Here is a 21,131-nt window from a genome sequence, read left to right on the forward strand (position 1 = left end):
AAGTGGTGGGAGGGAGAGAGACTGTTATAATTATTTCTTTTAACCTTAAGATGCTCAGACCCCATAGTAGTGGGTGCATATAGTAGGTAACTGTCAAGCCCCTGGATCATGGTGTACCCATAAGGGCTAGGGACAGACATTCAAAAAGCCTGAATCTGAATTGATTCAATCTTTGCAGCTCTAGTCTAACCTGACTAAGCTAAAACAGTTTTGTAAACTGATAGACATCCCAGAAATGCAGGCACATGCCTGCAGTGGCTCAGGCTAGAAGCTGGGGGGTGCCAGAGCATCCTACCCATCACTTCTACAGTGCTGAGCTGAGGGGAGCATGGCCAGGCACAGCAGGACGCTCTTATTATTTCCCCCCTCCCCAAGCAGCCCAGCAGGGAATGTTTATCACACCTAACTCAATGTTTATCAACCCATTAAGAAAACAAATCCTCTCTCCATTAATTAATGGAGCTCTTCTTAAACAGCTCTTTCAAGGAAGGACATTAAGCTACCTGTTGATTAGCTCCAAAGAGCCTGTCTGCCTGTTGTGTCCCACAGCAGGGGCCATAGCCAGCATGTGGTCTGCTAGATAATGCTGAGGCATCTGTGTAAGGCAAAGGGGAGGGAGGAATAATCTCTGCTTATCAGGGAGAAGCCAGGCAGATGTTCTGTGCCTAAAAGCCTCTGCCAGAGCTCTGGCTTAGGAGCAGAGGGGAGGGGCCAGCTCTTCTGTGGAACAGAGCTCCGCTCAGCCCAGAGAGCAGGCTGGGATGTTGGGTGTGTCTGATTTATCTTAAACCAGCAAGGGGTGTGGGACAGACATTGCATAAACTGATTTGACCCAAATCAGTAAAGTCTGATACTACATTCAACCAGGTTTATCTCAAACCGGTTTCAGCAATTTTCAAACTGGCTTATGTGCACTGATTGTCTGTTCTGTTACAGGTTTAAACCAGTTTCTGATCACTTAAATCACTTTATGTGTAATGTCTTTCCTTAACCAAGAGGTCTAGTCAGATACTTGTATGGAGTCCTGCGACCACCTCACCAAGACCTTTGTGTACACCTAGGCAAGAATGTGTACACCTAGGTGAGAGTATGGAGAAATGGAGGCTGCCCTTGGGCTGCCCTTGGGTACACCTACTATCCCCCCATTAGACCATTGATACAGAATCCAAAAGCCTGATTGAGTCTAGACATTCAATGCCTCAGTGGCTGTAGCTTTTCCAGAGAGCAACAGATTACAGCTGCTGTTGACTGCCTAATGCTTCAGCAAGGGTGCACTTCTATCAGGGTAATAATGTCCTGTAGCCTTTCTCCAACCAAGAAGCACCCACAAGGCAGTAGGGGCTAGGTACTTGAGGCACCTTATACTCTTTTTACTCTGGAGGTTGCAGCATTGTAGTATTTTATAGGAGCTACACAAACATGAGTAGCCTCACCATGTTGCCTCCAGGCCCTCCAGTCGGATGCAGTTTACCTTCATACCCAGAGCCAGTGGGTGCATATACAACTTTAACATAATGAAATTTTAAAAGGCCCCCAAACTAAAAGCCCCTTTCACTTTCTTCTGAACAATCATAATAACCTTCTAATTAACAAATCAAATCATTACATGCTATTGGATGCTAGAGGATTCACAACGGCCAGCAGCATGAATAAGAAAACGTTCAGAATACTGAATCCCTTCACAAATTTGCACAAAGGTTGTATGTAAGGAAAATACAAGATTATATGGAAAAACTGAGACATGAAAGCAATCTCATTAACTAAGATATGTGTTCCCTTAAGTTTTCAAGGTTTTGGTCTTTCCTTCCATCTCAGACTCATTTAATCTCTTGATGTCATTTTTTCCCTCTTACTCCCATCCCTATTTTAAAAACACATTTTTTAAAAAAGAAGGGTCTTCTTTCCTCTTATTCTGTGTCCCATACTTCATCGATTTATGTTTCTAAGTTGTTCAGCTCCACCATTTCTTTACATTACACTTGTCTATCTTCTTTATCCCCTGTTCCCTTTAGCCCTGCATTCTCATCTTTTGAATAACTTTTTTGGCCTCTGATGCTCTCTGTTCTCTCCAAGTTTTGTAATCTTTTTCTCTTCAGAATTCTTCTCTCTCAAGGTTTTCTCCTCTATTCTTAACTCTTCCTTCTCTGAAAGATATCAAATTTATTCTCCACAAAGCCTTTTCCACTTCTTTCCTCTTGTCTTATCTCAGTAACTCTCCTCTAATGTGGTGTTTATCCTCTTCTCTTCCCTAAAGAGTGCTACTGCCTCTATCTCCCTACCTCACTACCATGAATACTGTCATGGATCTTTATTTTGCTGGCTGCTTACTTCTAAACCTTTGTCTTCTGTAACTTTTCCAAGGAGCTGCAGTGGTAGCTGGATAGAAATGGCAGTTTTGAGGTTGTATATAGTAGGGCATGTTCTATTGCTATATATATGGCTGAAATATCTATGCTAGCAGAGTTTCCTACTGGAGACATATTGTATCCAATGGAATTTTTTTCCACCAACAAAGATACACCACATCCCTGAATGACATCAGTTGCCAAAAGTGCACCTTTTTTCACAGAGTTATGACCAGGGACTTTGTCAGAATAACCATGTTGGTGAGAAGATACTTTTTCACAAACCTACCCAACAAATCTTCTTTGTTAGTAAAATTTTGTAATATAAACTACCCTTAACTGCAATGAATGAGACAGATTCCTGGCACTCAACAGCCCCTGTGATGTGTTGTTCATTAACAATTGTATGCAGTACTGTTTGTTTAAATGGTATAAATTTGTTTGCCCACCCAGGCACAAAGTTTAGTTTCATTTTTTGGTTCCTGCTGAGAATAAAGTTGCCATTCCTGATGATTGTGTTGTGCCTTCTTCCCTGTGCTAGTCTAATCCCCACTCACTGCTGTGGAATCAGAAAGGAAAGAACCTGAGCACCCTCAATCACAGCCTAGCTACTTTCTAGCAGCCAAAGACCTCAGTCCAGATGTCTCCTCATTTAATGGAAGGGGGGTCAAAAAATGAGTGAACACTAGGCCATAAAATACCTTGGTCCAAGGAACAGCTTTGTTTGTCAGTGGTGAAAACTGGTAAAAAAATTCCAACCCTACTGAATTATTTATATTTTATGCCTGTCTCTAATATACAGAACCAAAATACTGATTCTTTGAGTCCAAAAATCACAGGATGAAAGAGTGGAAGAGGGCTGTGGGTTCGCATTTTTTAGGCTTGAAAAACCTGCACTGAACAGGAACTTTATTTCCTTTGGGAAGGCAGCATATAGTTCACAAGTAAATTTTATTTTCCCCAAAAGGAAATGGAATTATCATGGTTTTTCTTTAAAGTACAATCTTCTTTACTGTGGCAACCATGAATTGTTTATTTATTAGGCCAGTACTACAGGACCTCACTGGTTTCGCTCTTTTTGGAGCTCATCAGCTGTAGGTAACGGCCTAAAATTTGTAGAAATAACCAGGAGTTCAATTTTGTCATCTTAGAAGTTCAATGAATTTTAAGATACTTGCAACTTGCACTTTCCATAAGCCTACTCTGCCTAGCCCCAATTAGGTCCTGAGTTTCTCCAAGCTTAGCTCTGGCTTTGAAGATTTATCATAGCTACCTGATCAGGTTGATATTTTTCTAGATTAGATTATTAGGGGTTCTCCCTTAGCTAGAAAATCATTAATCTGCCTTAGTCCTTCTCAATACACTGCATGCTCACATACTCATTTCAGCAACAAAGAAAATCCTCCCTCTCACAGATTCACAAATCCCCTCCTGCTTATCTGCTTTGGACATCTAGGTCAGAGCTGGGAGAAATCAGATAACTTCGTTCTGAAGCGGGGTGAGGGGGATTTGCATAAAGATTTTCTTCAATTCTAATATTCACCTCCTCAAATTTATCTCGAGTTTGAGTGAACTTGAAATCACCTAGCTCCCCTCTCATTGTTCCAAAAATTGTCCCTGTCCTGTGTTCATAAAATACCATAAGTTTCAAGCAGTCTTCTGTCAAAGCTAAATGGTGAACTGTATTTTAATTTATGTTCTGATGGTAGTGTATCCGGGTAGCCATGGCAGGCAATGTCTATACTATTTTGAGTGAAGTATGTTACAACTTTTTCCTACTGCTGAAAGCTGTCTGAATATACCCTTTTCATTTCAGTTTTGCCTACCCTCCTTATGGTCATCGGTTCCAATGCCCAGACCACAGTGAAGGCCTGATCTTCACATCAATAATCAAACCTAAAATCTGTCAAGTTTCAAATCATTCTACATTTTGTTCAGAACATTTCACACAGCTCTAATTATAGTAATGTGCCCATGTTAGAAATAAATCTGTGTATACAACTGATTAGCTACAGAGATATGGAAATGCATCAGGTACTGCATAGAATGTAAAACAAAAAGTCTGACATAAATGAACATTCCAATGCATTTGATGATGGTGCAATGGTCAGAGAAGATGCTAGTGATGACAATTGAACGTCCCTTTGCCTTCCCAGCCCCCTTCATATATTCTCAGGCATAGGATGACAAAGGGAAGTCCACAGGTCACATGAATAGAGACTGTTGACATGTTACATTCTCAGAATGCCCTTCACCACCAAACCCAAGTCACTCCAACCTAGTTCCTTCAGTCTTCTAGTTGTGGAATAAATTTCACTTATATGGATCCAGAACCAAACTACCACATGCAGAATAAGCTACTAAATACTGAAAGATCAATACTAACATCTAACACTCCAAAGCAGTTTTGTTCACTTAGTTAATTCACAGTGGGTACATCTATATGTTCATTAATGTGCTTTTGCTAATGCACATTAAATTTAGTAACTCCATTGTGAGGTACTAAAAAAAAGATACATTAGCTTATTTTAATGTGCATTAGCGAAAATACATGGGTTTTCTGTGACACTTTAATACACATTAAAATAGGTTAATGCACATTAAAGCACACATGGAGATGTGCCTAGTATGAAGTAAAGCTAGATCAGAACTCTGGAGCTTGACATCAACCAACTTTGAACTGTATCTGTATATTGTCTGATCCTTACAGAGGGATAGAAACGGGGACAAAAGGACAGATCAGAAACCTTTAGAAAAGTTAAAATTTGGAACTTATTTTGTTGCCAATATCTAGAAGAGTTGCTTATTCCTGTGAGATAGAAGCAAATATTGAAAGCAGTGAGGCCGTGACACAAGACTGGATGTTACAGGATATGAACTCTATTAGCTCTGACAACGAGTCGTAAAGTGGCCTTGAACATAAAAAAAAATTACAGGTCTAGCTTTGTTTGTGGCTTTGAACAAGTCACTTAATCTCTGTTTCCTTTTCTTCTTCTGTACAAATGGGAATACGTATGAAACAGGCCCTATACGATTTGGATTCAGATTCGGCATGAATCAGGGACAGTGATTTGATTCATTTGATTCAGATTACTGTCCCTGATTCAATTTGGCTGAATCTGAAGATTTGATGCTGATTTGGAGAATCAATGATTCAGCCATAGATATAGCTTTAAATGTTTTTTCTACATACTTCGAGGTATCAGGTGTGGCTCATGAACACTGTGATGGTGGGTTGGATGGAGCATCCCACAGGAGCATGGGAGGCCCCCCCATGTGCTCAGTGGTGAACCTGGAAGTGGACTGGAAATACTTCTGGTCCACTTCTGGATCCACCAGGGAGAGCCCCCCCCCCTTGCACCTCTGGCTTGGTGATTGGCCCGCGGGGGGGACCCTGGGTGCCCCCCCAGACCCAGGAGGCACCAGTTGCTGAGCCAGGAGGTACAGGGAGGGGCCCCAGCATGCTCCCTAGCAGATCTGGAAGTGCTTCTGGTCCACTTCCAGGTCTGCTGCTGAGCACGCTGGGGTCCCCCCCACGTTCCTATGGGATGCTCCATCTGCCCCATCATCTCAGCATTCAAGGGTCACCTGCTACCTTGAGGTATGTAGAAAAAACATTTAAAGCTGTGTCTATGTCCAAATCATTGACTCTTTCCAAATCTCTCTGAATTGATTCAGAGAGATTACAGTGTCTCCTGGTTTGATTTGGATTTGGAAATTTGGCCACTGAATCAGGCTGAATCTCTGCTGAATTGAATCAGTGACTGAAGTTTCACACAGCCCTAATACTTTTGTATACCAACTTCTTTTAACTACCTTAACAGCTATTGGTGAGAAACAATATGCAATGCAGCGGTCAAAAGATTAATTGGGACAGTTTGCATGATTTAATATGTGAACATGGCGGGGATGGATGGATACATTTTTTATGAAACTATTTTTCAGTTCCTGCAAGGGTATTTTGTGTATTATTTGGAATCATAGTTTATCTCAAGGATGGGAGCAATTTAAAGCAGGGGGGGGGGGAAGGGGGAGGAAGGCAAGCTCTGGTACCAATGCAAGTTTAAAGTTCTTTCTAGGGGAAAGGATGTGAGACAAAACAAAACATATTCTCTATAGCTTTGAATATTTATTGAATTACTGGCACTGTTATAAATCAGTTGGTTTTCTCGCACTGTTTCTTAGGATGCTGTAATAATATGTAGGCAAAAAAAACAAAAGTTTAAAACTTTAATATTTATCAACAAAGTCAGGACTGTTCTTTAAAACCTGGATATGATTAATTTTAGAAGATCTTTATGGGTGCAATATTATGACATCATTACAAGTGAATACCACCTCATTCTGTCATGTGCCTCATAAGACTCATTATACATGTTTGTTAGCAATTGCATGCTCAGGAACAGATGGCTGGTCCACTGAAATCAGTGAACCTATTCTTGCAAGCAGGAATTATGCAAAATTGAATAAGAGAAACACAAGCTTGACAAAAGAAAGGGTATGAGAAAATTTACTGTAGAAAATGGAGATGATGATTTAGCAGATAGCTCTTTTGTTTATGTCAACATTGAACAAATACTTCAGTGGGCTGTTGGGGATGCTGGACTTGAATTATGGTTTCACTGATGAAAATTAAAACTGAGGGATTGATGCTTGTGATCATTATAGATTCCATGAAGCTAGAAGAGGATTCGGCCCTGATATCTTGACTAAATTCCAATGTGGGTAATTTGTCCTTAACTGGGCTATTATAAATCACCTGACCCTAAAATGTGAAGCCATATGCTAGGCGTAATATAAAGGCATAATAAAAGGCTACCACCTCAGACACTATCTGCTATTTTTTGGTGAGGGATGCAAGTATTCCTTTCTCTATATTGTGCAAACTTCTGCCCTATGTTGAGAGAAGGTGCAAAGAACATAGTCCTCCACAGTTCACTTGTACAACATCAGGAGAATACGTTGTCCTTCTATTACCTTGAACAAGCAGAACAGCTAACATTTCTGCTAGACCTCCATTTCCTTTGGATGATCTAATTTATTAATTTGGGAGTACAACCTAGCATCTTCTCCATATAACTATCAGGCCAACTTCAGCATAAGTGCATAGCAGAGCTTATTTTTCCAAGCAGGGTGATTTAATCTGCCGGCTCTGGAAGGATGATCAAGGGACTTAACTATCTGTAGATTCCTTTAAGTCTACTTCCAGCCTCTGGCTCTGCAAGGATTTTGTCCATATGCAGTGCACACTGAGGTTTTAAAAAAGTAATATATTAATTACCCAATCATTCTGATTGATTGAGAGAGTGTGCTTTCCTTTTATTTCCAATATCAAATCCATGTTGAATTGGTCGTGGAGCTGGTGCTGGATGACAAGGGTCTTCCTGTACCAGCCCTGCAGTCATGGAGTTGGCACTGTGAGATCCCTCCTGGCGGGGGCAGGAGAGCCTATTCCCTGCTCAGTCCTATCTGGGCAGACCTGGGCAGGGAACAAGATGCCCAGCCACCACCCAGCATGCAGTGTGGGGGCTGGGAACTGTCCTGATCAGGAACAGGTCCCAGCCCCATACCCTGATAGGGTGATTGAGGCACTGGGCATAGAAAGAACTGCAGGGTGACGTAGGTCCCGGGCCTCTGCCCCAGTCCACCAGTGAGGCAGCTAGCAGTGAGCTAGCTGTCCAAATGGTGGATTGGGGCAGGGGGCTGGGACCTGCCCTTCCCCTGTAGCTCTTTCCAAGCCCCCTGCCCCTGATCAGGGAACCGGGGCCAGGAGCTCTGAGCTGCCAGGGCAGGAGGACATTGTCTCTGCTCCAGCAGCAGGTAGTCCCCTGGGGCCAGGAGAATGCTAGTTCCTTGCTAGTTCCTGGGCTAGCACCTAGGAGGAGCCTATAGGTCCCCCCCCCCCAGTGGTGACAGATGCCCATTGCAGGGCTGCAGGAAACTTGGAGCAAAGAGCAGCAAATCTGCTCCCTAATCCCTGCATATGTAGATACCTTCCTGAAAGCACTTGCTCCAGAGTAGTTTACATCAGAGTAAACTGAGGCTGGATCAAACCCCAGCAGTCTTTCCTGCCTAGAGCAGTGGGGCTGCACCTGATGTGAATGTATGTGAAATGCATGTGTAGGTGTGCCTCCTGAGAACAAAGAATATTCATATAAAATTTTTACAGGTCTAGCTTTGTCTGTTTGCTCCCTTACCTGAGATAACAAGATCAACACAAAACTTTTTTATCCATCCTTTTTTTCCTTATCTTTTGTAACAATGACTCCCTATCTCACCCCACAGATGGACTCTATATCAAACAGGAAAATGAAATAAATGTAAATGGAGATTCTTAGCTTGAAATCCATTTTCAACATTGATTGTAATTAAAACTCTTTCAATTTACCTGATCAACCATCAATGTACTTTGTTCTAATCCCTGCAGGTTATTGTTTACCCTAATTTAAACACCTTAGCCTTACTCACTGTACTTTATGTATACCCAAGGCATACTTCAACAATGTCAAATCTCTGTCAGACTCCCAAGGACAATGGGAAGTGTAGGTTCTGCTCTGATCAAGATTGCAATGTTTTGCAGGAAAACTTACAATAGAAAAACAAGGGTGAAAAATTGTTACTGGCACCTAGTGAAAGACCCTACAGAGCCAGTAATCATGTTTGCAAACATGCTCTGCACTTATCATAACTGCTAGTCTCAATTATCCTTCCTATAACACATACTGAAAACAAATCTAAACAAAAACATTCTCTGTAAATTAAGTACAAACATGTATTAATAGAACTGAGCAAAATTTGGCAGAGTTGGTGTTTTCATGCAGAGCTAAAAGCATGTGGTGGCATTTGTTATGTTTACTTGCCATTTCCAATTATGAAAATCTAATTACCTTGCATTTAAAATGCTCATTTTCCCTTTGTTTAGAAAACCTGTGCAAAAGTATATCAACTGTATCCTCAAATGCCTGAATTATCTGATATTTAACAAACATTAACCATGGCTGTAGTGGGCACAGAAACTTTGTGCATATGGAGATTTCTCTCATTCCCAATTAGAAGCTAAACTAAAAAAAATCAAAGACAGGCTGAAATCACCAGTCAATTCTTATAGGTACTGAAGACATGCACCATAAATCTAAACATCCTTCCTATGGCAAGGTTTCCTTTTAGCTTTTTCAGAAAAATGTTAACTGTAAAAAGAAAAGCAGTTGGCAAAAATTGTAAATGTATGGACTTATTACAATCAGGTCTCATGGTAGAAGTGATATCTTCATACTTGTCACAGAGTTTGTTAGCATAAGTAAATATATATGGACATATGCAAGGCAAGTAAAATAATTGCACATTTGAATACTTGAGTGCATCATAGAATACTTAAGTGTGTAAGGATATTTTATACATAGTATTCTGTACTATGTTTCCATACTTTGAGGACTAGTTTAGCGTATCAATTAATAAGAACACTAACGAGAGGTAATAACACAGTAATTGCATCTGTCCATTCAAATAAATACTAAGAATTTATTCCTTCTCTTTGATTCAACTACTACAAATACTTTTAGACCAGACTTCCCCATGTGAGGATCAGGCCCGTGTGTGAGTAAATTTCTGTCCATCTCCTGTCTGTCCCCCCCGCAGAGGAATACCCAGATACTGTATACATGTTGGAAGGGTTTAGCACCCAATTTGAAAGGACTTTCAGGGTTTATAATACATCCAGCTGGAAAGTTATAAGAATGTGTGTGTTCTAAAATGATCTGCCAAAAAACAAGGATACTGAATTGCTCCCCCTAAATATGCAAAGAAACAGCACCAAGATATCAAGATGTAAAAGATTTTTTTGTAATAAGGAGAGCTACTGAAACACATTTGTAATTATTTGGAGAACTTCCTTCTGTGATGACATCAGTAAAAAAATGTTAACCCGATGAAATATTTTTTCCTTGAGAATGGTTAATATTTTATAGATGACCTACAAGTTGAACAGTTGGCAGTTAACTGAACCAACAAAAAGTTTGCGGTTTATACAGATGGCAACCATAAATAACTTCTTGCCTATGGTCTCTAACACACTCTGGGTGGACAAATTGTTTGAAAGGTCTACCTCTATTACTTAGTACTGTATTTACTCAAATCCAAGACGAGGTTTTTTCTTTCCCATTCGAAATTTGGCGGGGGGGGGGGGGATCCCTTCATGTTAGATTCAAATACAAGGCAGGGGTACAGGTGACTGCTGCAGCTCTGGCTTTGGTCCCAACCCTGACTCAGGTGCTCTGGGTTGGAGTCAGAGCCACAGCTTCTCCCTTTACCCCCTGCCTGCTGCCTGCTATCTCTTTCCCTCTGCCTATCCCCTACTACCTCCCCACCATTGTTGCTTACCATCAGTTGTGGTTCTGGCTCTGGCTTAGCTTCAGCCAGGGGCACAGGGGCTGAGGTTAGAGCTGGAGCTGCAGCCAGAGCAGGAGCTGCCATCTTGTGTATAGAATGTAAGTATTGGCGGTGGGGTCATCTTAAATTCAAAGTAATTTTAGATTCAGGTAAATACAGGCATTTCCCAGGGAAGACTCAGAGATGAAGTGATTTTTTTCAGTACTGTGATGTTAAGATAGTGATGCACCACCAGTAATATATAACATGCTTAATTGACACGTTTGATAGAAGTGCTTCATTAATGTTCAGGAATATTATAATTGGATGATTTGTAATAGGATGCTTTAAGTAATTAGATGCTTCACTTCATTCCTCTGTCTGTTCAAAGGCACATCATCTGAGTCAGATGATGGATTGAGCTCATTTTTTATGTTGTTCATTAATATCTTCCCAGGATAGAAACAAAAGCCGAGTTGTGCTGTTGTCTCTAAAGGGTTGGGTGGACTTGATCCATCTCTAAGCCAATGCCACTTAAAAATCATATTTGGTGAAAAAGAAAAATTACTTCCCTCTTTCACTTGGTTTGTCTTTTCAGGGGGCTTATTTAAAACTTGTTTCTCTTCATCAAGCAGACATGCTCCAAGTTATTCAAATTTCTCTCAGGCAAATAATTTCTGGAAAGGACCATTCAAAATGTTACAGAATGCTTCAGATATAAATGCATATAGATAAGTCTACTCTTTCAAGGAGGTTACAACATATCACAAAGATATTGTAAGCTTCCCCACAAGTGGTAGGGAATACATGAAGAGAGGTAAAAATGCCAAGGAGATAGGGGTAAATAATAAGCATGTAAAGAGGTGGACACTTGTGTACCAAAATTAATAAGAATTGGTACTTCTATAACGTTTTCCATTCAAGTACATCAAGGCACCTTGCACTAGGACACTGACCCCATGAATTACTGCAAACTTACTGCAGCTCCTTTAACCATGTTGTACTGCTCTACATGCATTACCCCCTCAAGACTGGAAGAAGTAAAATCATATCTATGTGGCCTGGAAGGAAGGCCAATTAGCACTGGAATCACATAGCATAACACTGATTCTAGATTTGGGGAAGATAATTCATGAGAAACAACATGGTCTGTTTGATGGTGCCACTCTCAGGCAGGGTAAATTTCTGGCCTATTTATCAGGAGTGTTCAACCCCCGGCTCGCAGGCCAGACTGGGCATGCAGATCCATGTCATCTGGTCCACATGGCTCCCCACAGGTCCAAAATTTGGTGGTGGGGAGGTGGTGTCCACTCACCTGCTGCCAAATTTCTGGATCTACAGGTAGCCTCACAACAAGACAGCATAGCCCTGCACACTAGCTTGGATGTACAGGACTGGGCAAGTGCTTCAGAGTCTGATCCTGTGGGCATACAAGGCAGAGGGACAGTGGCATGGGACTCAGTCTGGGTGCACAGGACCCAATCTGGCCCACGGACTGGCCCACCATGATTCATCCAGCCAGTGGGACGCAAAAGATTGAGCACCACTGGTCTAAGCTTCACAAGACTCCTGTGGGAGTAGTATCATCTGCGTTGTACCTAGTGGGAACTAAAGAAGAGATATGGTAAGTGGCAAAGAAGTCTGTAGGAGAACCAGAAATAAAATTTGTGAGAGAGCAAGACAATTTCTAAAGGTGAAAGTCAGTTTGGTGGAAGGTTCTATCATTCAGAGAAAAAGAAAATGGAAGGTCTAGTACTGGCAGAGTAGGCTGGAAAACAAGATAAAGAAATCAAATTTATAAAGAACACAGAAACGAAGGTAGAACATTTTGTACCAGATACTGAAATGTTACAGAGTGTCTTAAAATTCTGGACGATGGAAGAGATGTGTTCTTCTACATGCATTTGGAACAAAATGAAATATTGAATTTTGGAATGAGATGCACTTTAAAGAAGGAATTACAGAGGAGATGGGGGCATGCATAAGAATTTTAGAAAAAATATCAGTCCAGATAAGATATCTTTGACAATAATCAAGTACGACATCTTTAATACTATGATTTTATATCTGTCAGGTATGGATAGCTATCTATTTTCAAAATGTTGGATATTGGCATTAATCTACTGATTTACTGGGGTCATATTTTTCAAAATTGACAGCTGCTTTTAATCATCTAAATCTATATTAAGGTACCTAAGTAGGTGGCTTGACTTTCAGAGAAACTGAACTCAAGTGTGAAAATTTGGGTTTTCTTTCTTTCCTGAGCTCTAGGTTATACAAAAGTTCAGAGTAAAAATTTCCAATATTTGAGCTAGTTAGACAATATCTGTGAACAGTGAAAAATTATTTTCCATCTCTGTACTGCCATAAGAGAGATTTCAGCACTACCTTCATTTTTAGAAGCACTGAGCCAGAAATCAGAGACATATTAGTGATGAGGGATAGCAGCACTAATTTAGAAACTGTGATCTGATTTGCTTGATATGTTAGTTCTTGCTAGTAAGCAACTCTAAATGCTGGCTCTAGAAAGAGTCTGCTTATACTATTACAGTTGAAATTACAACTCAAGTCTAGCTATATGTCCACGAAGCATTCACCCTTTGAATAGAAAAACTTGGCTATCGATGAAATCTCTCCACATTCCTCACAGATACTATTAATATAATTTTTCAGTCCAGTTATAAGATGTTTTTAAAATACAGTGAACAAATAATTGTAACTATATTTTTGAACTGGGGATGATAATTCTCTATTTGGTGACACATTGGCCTTTCAATGCTAAGTAGAGCTAGACAGGAAGCAGTTTCCCTTTCCTAAAAGAACTTAACATTTCAAAAAACCTTGTTTCTTCACTGAAACATTCATGACCAGCCTTAGTCACAAGTTAACTCAGTAGCTCAGAGATACCTGTGCATAACTGATGGGAGAATTCTGCTAAGTTATAGACATATACTGCTCAAACTCCTATTTAGCCCTCTTCCCCTGGTTTACCAAGTTGTCACCAAAATACACGATTCAAGGATGACGTCAAGAAAGCCACAAATATGTACAATGTCTATCTTTTGAAATCTGTACAGAGATAGGGTGTGGCATCTTCAAATAGTCAGCAGCAGCAGAGATGGAATTTCTCATCATGTCCCAAAAAAGAGAATTCCTGGATGACAGTGTCAAAATAAATCTGTTATTCTGTGAGAATGGATTAAAACAGCCTCTTTCCAGCACTGTGGATGGGACAGAAAGGGAAAGGAAGACAGTGGGCACATCTACACATGCACCTTAATGCACAGTAACCTATTCTACTCCGCATTGAAGTGTCATGTCAAAAACAATGCTAATATGCTAACGTGCAGTAGAAATAGGTTACTGCACATTAGCATCGCTAAAAGGTATCCACTTTTGCTGCTGAGCATTAGGGCAGTCTAATGCACATTTATGTAGCACCTCAGATTAGAGGTACTGAACGTAATGCACAGTAGCAAAAAGCACATTAATTCACACGTAGATGTACTCAGTCTAGCTTCCCCTCCAAAAAACCCCAGAGGCCTAGCTCTATTTCCTGTCTCCCTCCCACAAGATGACCATGACTTTGAAGCATGGAGTGATGATTGCTAAACTCCATACCTACTTGTCTGTGTTTAAACTATTCTCTCTTGATTGAAGTGAGGAGTGGTAGGAGAGAGGGGAGAACAAGAGTTTCCCTAAGCACTTTTGGGCATTTGACTAACCTCTGACTACATGAACCTCTGACTACTTTGGCAGGGTCATTATGTGACCCTGAATGTTGGGCCACACTACAACCAGAAAACACAACAGACTCCAGGTTTATGTAACTTTCTACATGCCTTAAACATGTTTTCTCATTTCTGAGCCACTGAAAGAAAGAAATATGGTTCTCCAGCTTTTAAACAGTAGGAAAAGGCAGAAAGGAAATGGGTAAGAATGGGATAGAGAAGCATAGCCTCTATGTCTCAAAGAAAATATTTCTTGAGGAGACATTTCCCTACTGATGGTGCTTTATACGTTTTGCAGAGCATAAACTAAGCATTTTTTTTTTACAATTACAATCTGTTCAGGCATATCAGTCACTTGTGAGAGGCCAAGACTGATGACACCTTAATGAGAAAACCAGTTCATATTTTCAAAATTGTCTTTATACTTGGACACCTGCTCTATTTTAATAAAATGACACATTTCTTCTCCACCTTAAGTTACCTGAGAAACTGGTGTGTAATATAATTTTCATCTGTAGGGTCTGTTGCTAAGCTTCAAAAACCTGTCCACTACATTGAAAAAGGATGCAAATTTGAGAGAGAGAAATTTACATATGAGTAAAACACAGACCTCATATGGGAAAAGCCAAAATCTGTTCTGAACACTACTATACAAAGAAAACTAAACTTTGCCAACTGTTCACTAATTCCTGGATCTAGTCGATATTCTAGTCATCTAGTCTTTTATTTTTTGAATGCCTCTTCTGTCTCCAAGGCCCTAAGCTTGATGCTCTCAATGGGTATTTTCCACTCCTGGATGCTGACTGTTTAAAACGGTAAATTAGAGCATGCATGCATGGCTGCATGCACTTCAGCTCAGAATGAGGTCAATTTATAACAGTGTGACTGTGAATTCTGGGGCAAACCATAAGGATGTTTTCTGATCTGCATTTTTCTGTTAGGTGCATAAGGGAAAGGCATCAGAGAGTAGCCATCTGTTTCACCGACTAGTTGTACAGGTGTCCCTGATCTCATACATGCAGTCATGTTATTAGTAAGTAGGGTTGAGCAAACCTCAACTGCCTTCTTTGAAATAAAAAACAACTTCTCAAATACATTAAGTTTCTAGTTTGTTTGCTTGAACCTTATCTCACAAGGCCACCACTTCTCTTGTAAACCTACCAACATTCCAGCCTTTGCGGCAACAAAACCTATGAATTTATATCTGGCAAGGTCCTTTGAGTAGATGTGATATCTTTTATTAGGCCAACTGAGTAGTTGGAAAAAAGGTCTTAGCAAGCGTCCAGGCACGGTCACCCTTCTTCAGGCATTGGGAGTTTCTCCTGGTCTGAGACTCCAAGGAAAGAGAGGAGCTAAAAGTGTGGCAGGATGTCGGTAAAAATGTAAATAGGTAGAAATTAGCAAGACAAAAGGTAAAGCAGGTAAGGGAGGGGGAAGAAACTCCCTATGCCTGAAGAAGGGTGACTGAGTCTGAAAGCTTCCTAAGAACTTTCTTCCAACTACTCAGTTGGTCTAATAAAAGATACCATATGTACTCAAAGAACTAACCTGCCTATGTCCTTAGACCAACACGGCTACAACCAAAATCCCATGAACTTATATCTAGCAGCCTTCCCTCTTGCCAGCAGGCCCCAATTTCCTGTTTCCTCCTTGGCTTTTGGTTCCCCCTACCTCTGAAGATGTGCTGAATTTGTGAGTAATCTGAGACTGACTTGCAGCAAGGTTCTGTGCTCTCCAAACTGCATTGTGAGCCAGAGCTGAAAGTCTGAAGAAGTTCCAGAGCCTAGCATCCTTGCATTTTCATGTATAATGAAGTATGATGATTAAGACAAAGGCCAGACCCAAACTTTAGAAATTAAATGGAAGGTCAAAAGTGAAATGCAAGCACTTTAATAAGAGACAGACTTGGGGGAAGAGAGCACAATGGAAGATCAATCAGTAAATAGGTTAGAAGTGGAAAAGGAGGGAAGGAAGGATTATGTAGTCCTTTTTTTTGAAGACAATGTCACATGAAGTTTCAGTAACAAGTGATTTTTATATAGAAGGAATCTATTTGTGTTTTCATTATGAGAGTCCTCAGAATAATTCTTTTTTACGCCATAGCTTGATGTAGCCTGATTACATTGTATGGGCCACTGAGCATGATACAGCACTGTTGGTTATTTAAGCTTAGATCATATTAACCATCTAAATGATTCCTTTTGGACATGAAATCTGTTCAATTTTGCACTGATAATGCAACATTTGAGACAATTCTTTCTTCCTGAGCTGAATAGTTCAATAACATCTAGCTTGCAATGTTCAAATAGTTTATAATTTTTTTTACTTAAATATGGAAAAAAATCTTCACTTTTAAAGTTCTTAGCTTGAATTCAGCCCCTGTTGGATAATGTCTGAGAGTCACTGCTATATCATAGCTTTTTAATTACATGACTTTGCTGTTCTCATTCCAATTTCAAGTCCCTAGATCACTAATATTACCACCACAAATGACCTTAAACTGTACATTTGCTGCAAGTTATCAGCAAAGAGGCTATGGCTATAGATTCATATATTCATAGATTGTAAGGCTGGAAGGGACCTTAGATCATCAGGTCCAGCGCCCTGCACCAGGCAGGCAAGACAGGTGGGGTCAGGTGACCCCAGCAAGATGACTATCCAGTTTCCACTTGAAGATCTCCAGGGCAGGTTACTGCACCACCTCTGGAAGGAACTTATTCCACAGTCTGGACACCTTAACTGTGAAGAAGCTTTTCCTAATGTTGAGCCTGAAACAGTGTTCCAGGAGTTTGTGGCCATGACTCCTGGCTTTCCCCAAGGGTGCCCTGGTGAACAGTTGCTCACCGAGCCCCTGATGTACTCCCCTGATGTAGCAGTAAACTGCTACCAAGCCCTCTCTCAGCCTTCTCTTTTTTAGGCTGAAGAGTCCCAGGTTGCTCAGCCTTTTCTCGTATGGCTTGCGGTGCAAGTCTCTGACCATACGGGTGGCCCTTCTTTGGACTCTCTCAAGTTGTACCACGTCCTTGTTAAAGTATGGCGCCCAGAACTGGATGCAATACTCCAGTTGGGGGTCTCAGCAGTGCCGAGTAGAGTGGATGAATCACCTCCTTGGTCTTGCTGGAGATGCATCAATTGATGCATGCCAGAGTATTATTTGCCCTGCTGGCAACACTCGTGTTGCCGGCTCTTATTCATTTTGTCATCTATTATTACCCCCAGGTCTTCTTCATTCGTAGTGCTGGTGAGGTTGGCATTGTCAAGCCTGTAGGTGTGCAGGGGATTGTTCATTCCCAGGTGGATCACTTTACATTTCTCATTGTTGAATTTCATCTGGTTTTGACTCACCCAACTTGCTAGCCTGTCTAGATCCGCCTGTATCTGCAGCCTATCTTCAAGCGTGACCACACTTTCCCATAGGTGCCATCTGCAAACTTGGCCAGTGAACTCTTCACACCCTCATCTAACTCATTGATGAAGATGTTGAAAAGTACAGGACCAAGCACCAACCCCTGTGGGACACCGCTCCCCACTTCTTGCCAAGACAACACAGATCCATTCATTAAGACTCTCTGGGGCCTACCCTGCAGCCAGCTTCATACCCACCTAACCATTTCACAGTTAAGCCCACTATCTTTCAGTTTTCTCATAAGAACTTTGTGGGAGAGATCAAAGGCTTTTTGCAAGTCAACATATACAATATCCACCACTTTCCCTTATCCAGGTGATGAGTCACCTGATCGTAAAAGGAGATGAGGTTGGTTAGACAAGACCTGCCCATGATGAAGCCATGCTGACTGCTGTTCAGAATCCTACCTTCTGCAAGCCTATTGCACATAGACTCTTTAATGAATTTTTGCAGGATTTTCCCTGGGATAGAGGTTAGGCTAATTGACCTAAAGTTACCCGGATCCTCCCTCCTCCCCTTCTTGAAGATGGGCACAACATTGGCCCTCTTTCCAGTCCTCAGGGACCTCTCTGGAGTGCCATGAGTTTTGGAACAGTTTTACCAGGGGTTCTGTGATGATGTCAGCCAGGATCTTCAGCACCCTCAGATGGAGTTTATTTGGTTCTGCTGACTTATATATGTCTAATTTATTTAATTGATCACACAGTGGCAACAGTTCTACGGCAACAGTAGGGAGGCAGTTATTTCTGCCCTGCTCATTCTGTACCCTATCCAGCATGATTTTCCCCATGGCCTGGTGAAACACAGAAGCAAGGTAACCAATTCAGGAGTTCAGTTTTTTCCTGAATGTCAGTGACCAGCTGTCCTGAGTTGTTGAGCAGTGGTTCCACACTCCCATTTGCTTTCCTCTTGTTCCCTAGGTACCTGAAGGACTTTTTGTTGTCCTTGATTCCCATTGCTAATCTAAGTTCAGTCACTGCCTTAGCCTTTCTAATTTGTTCCCTACAAGTGAGGGCCATTGTTGGGGCCTGTCCTCCTTGGGGCCCATCCTCAGCTTCCATTGTTTGTACGCCTCTTCTTTTTAAGGAGGACTGTGATTTCCAGGTTTAGCCAGAAGGGCTTCCCAGCCCTTCTGCTGCCCTTTCTCCTTCCTTTGTGCTTCAAGGATCGAGTCCTTAAGGAGCAACCACTCTTCATGCACATCTTTTGCCTTTGGTCTCTGGTCCAGCAGCACTTGCCCTACTAGTGACCTGAGTTTGTTGAAATTTGCATTTTTGAAGTCCAAGACTTCAGCCGTGCTATCAGATTTGTCTGCCTTGCAAAAGACAGTGAATGTGATGGTTTCATGGCCACTCTCACCCAGGTACCCTCTACTTTTAAGTCGGTCACCAGGTCATCTCCTTTGGCCAGGACCAAGTCTAGGAGAGTGTTACCTCTGATTGGTCCATGCATCTCCTGAGCCAGGAAGAGCTCGTCAATGCAGGTCAGGAAGGAATATGACTGGTCCAACTTGGCCAAATGTTCCTCCCAAGAGATGTCTGGATAATTGAAGTCACCCATGACGACCATGTTCTGTGCACACACGGCCTCTGTCAGTTCTTGGGTGAACTCCAGACTGAGTTCTTCCCCCTGATTTGGTGGTGTGTAGTATACAGCTATAGTTAGGTCTTTCTCTGCACCCCGCTCCCTACCCACGCAGCTTGACCCAGAGGGTTTCAAGTCTCCTTTCTGGAGCTGAAGTCAGCATCCAAGGAGGTATATTGCTTCTATAACTGTCTTTGAAAATGAACTCTGAATTCCTGAAGCAGTCTCAGCCAGGCAAAGGCTGAGATTTACTGGTAGGGCTGAACAGCTGTGTTTGACTTGCTGCTGCACCAAGTGATTTGGTAGATAAGCAGAGTTCAATTTCAGCTCCAGAGTTGATGCTCCATCAAACCTTTAAAACCACTGTATTTCTACAATTAAATGCACTTAAAAATAAAAGGTAAAAAACAAGGAAAGAAATACTAAAAAGAAAGATAGTTCCCACCCAAAATTTGTGATCTCCATGGTGTTGGTTTGTGACATGACACAGAACAGATATAAAAACAACTACTTCCACCCAAAATGTTAAAAGTAATAGGCCTGAGCTATGGAAGAATGTTAATTGTAGTGACAGTTATGTTTCTTTCAAGCTTCCTTGTTTTACTTATTTTGTTGACCAAAAATGCTTGCCCAATATTCCCATCTTTTTTGTGCATTTTATTTTGCAAAGAAGTGCCTTCTTGTAGATGAGATACAGAATTATTATAGGCTACTAGAGAAAAGCTTGAAAATTTAATGTAATGTTGAGGTGGAGTTCACAAGAATAAAATGGATCAGAGAGCTTTTCTCAGAATGGTGCTAAATTACCAGAAACAAATTCAGCTATTTCATCCGAGCAGTACTTCTACATATATTATCAACCTGTATTAACCCCTCTTCACTATTTTAGACTTTCAGAATTACTTTAAAAGACTACACTCTCTTCATAGGTTAAAGTGTTGTTTACTTCAAGTCCTGGTATCCTTATAACTGTAATTAAAACAATAATATAGACAGGATGTTACTCACTAGTATTTATCTTCTGAAGTGAGATGTGCTTTTCCAGTTGTCTACGGAGTTTCACTTCTGCTCCATATTTGCCTGTTGTTCCATTGTCAGCCAAAATAAAATGGGAGTGCATACTATTGAGTACTGTCAGCTTACTCATGGGATTGGACATTGTCTGATACGGTCGGACCACCTGTGTCAGGAACAAAGAAAGCTCAATATTACAAAATAATAAACAACTAAATCAAAGTCAGTCTGGAGGTGACGAGGTATTTTTGATGAACTAGACAGAAGTTACTATTTAAAAGTAATCATTTGACAATAGTTAATACAGTGAAGTATTTCAACTATTGAAGTTTCCATATAGCCATAGAACAGAAAATAACTGGAGTTTGCAACAGCATCTGCTGATAAAAATTGACTTTTCAATGGAAACCACTATTTAAAAGAATGCTAGAGTATTCCGTTTCAGTAACACCTGTAGCCTGAGTTCAGTTACTTTTCAGTCACTGAAAGGAGTCCTAGAGAACTCACTACATTTTGTATTTTACCTATGTGACTATACACACATTACAAACATTGTCTGCTTTGCTTTGTGTTTCAGACTCATACATGGCAAAGTCTACTCCATAATTCTCTCTCTAGTATCTGTTTCTCTTTCTCTCTCTTTCTCTCTTTTTTAGAACAATCACTGGCAGAATGTCAGCTGCAGAC

At 41.0% G+C, this 21,131-nt stretch overlaps 1 protein-coding gene across 4 annotated transcripts in view; it reads right to left on the bottom strand.

The window, feature by feature from the left end:
- LOC102562730 (transient receptor potential cation channel subfamily M member 3) overlaps nucleotides 1-21,131 on the bottom strand; it is a 397,561-nt gene that overhangs the window by 83,998 nt on the left and 292,432 nt on the right. For all 4 annotated transcript variants that reach the window (XM_019478170.2, XM_059724786.1, XM_059724785.1 and 1 more), the window contains exon 6: nucleotides 20,439-20,610. In XM_019478170.2, the coding sequence (XP_019333715.2) occupies nucleotides 20,439-20,610 (172 nt within the window). The remainder of the gene's footprint in view (nucleotides 1-20,438; nucleotides 20,611-21,131) is intronic.

Source organism: Alligator mississippiensis, chromosome 3, assembly GCF_030867095.1.
Source record: "Alligator mississippiensis isolate rAllMis1 chromosome 3, rAllMis1, whole genome shotgun sequence".
Lineage (NCBI taxonomy): Eukaryota > Metazoa > Chordata > Crocodylia > Alligatoridae > Alligator > Alligator mississippiensis.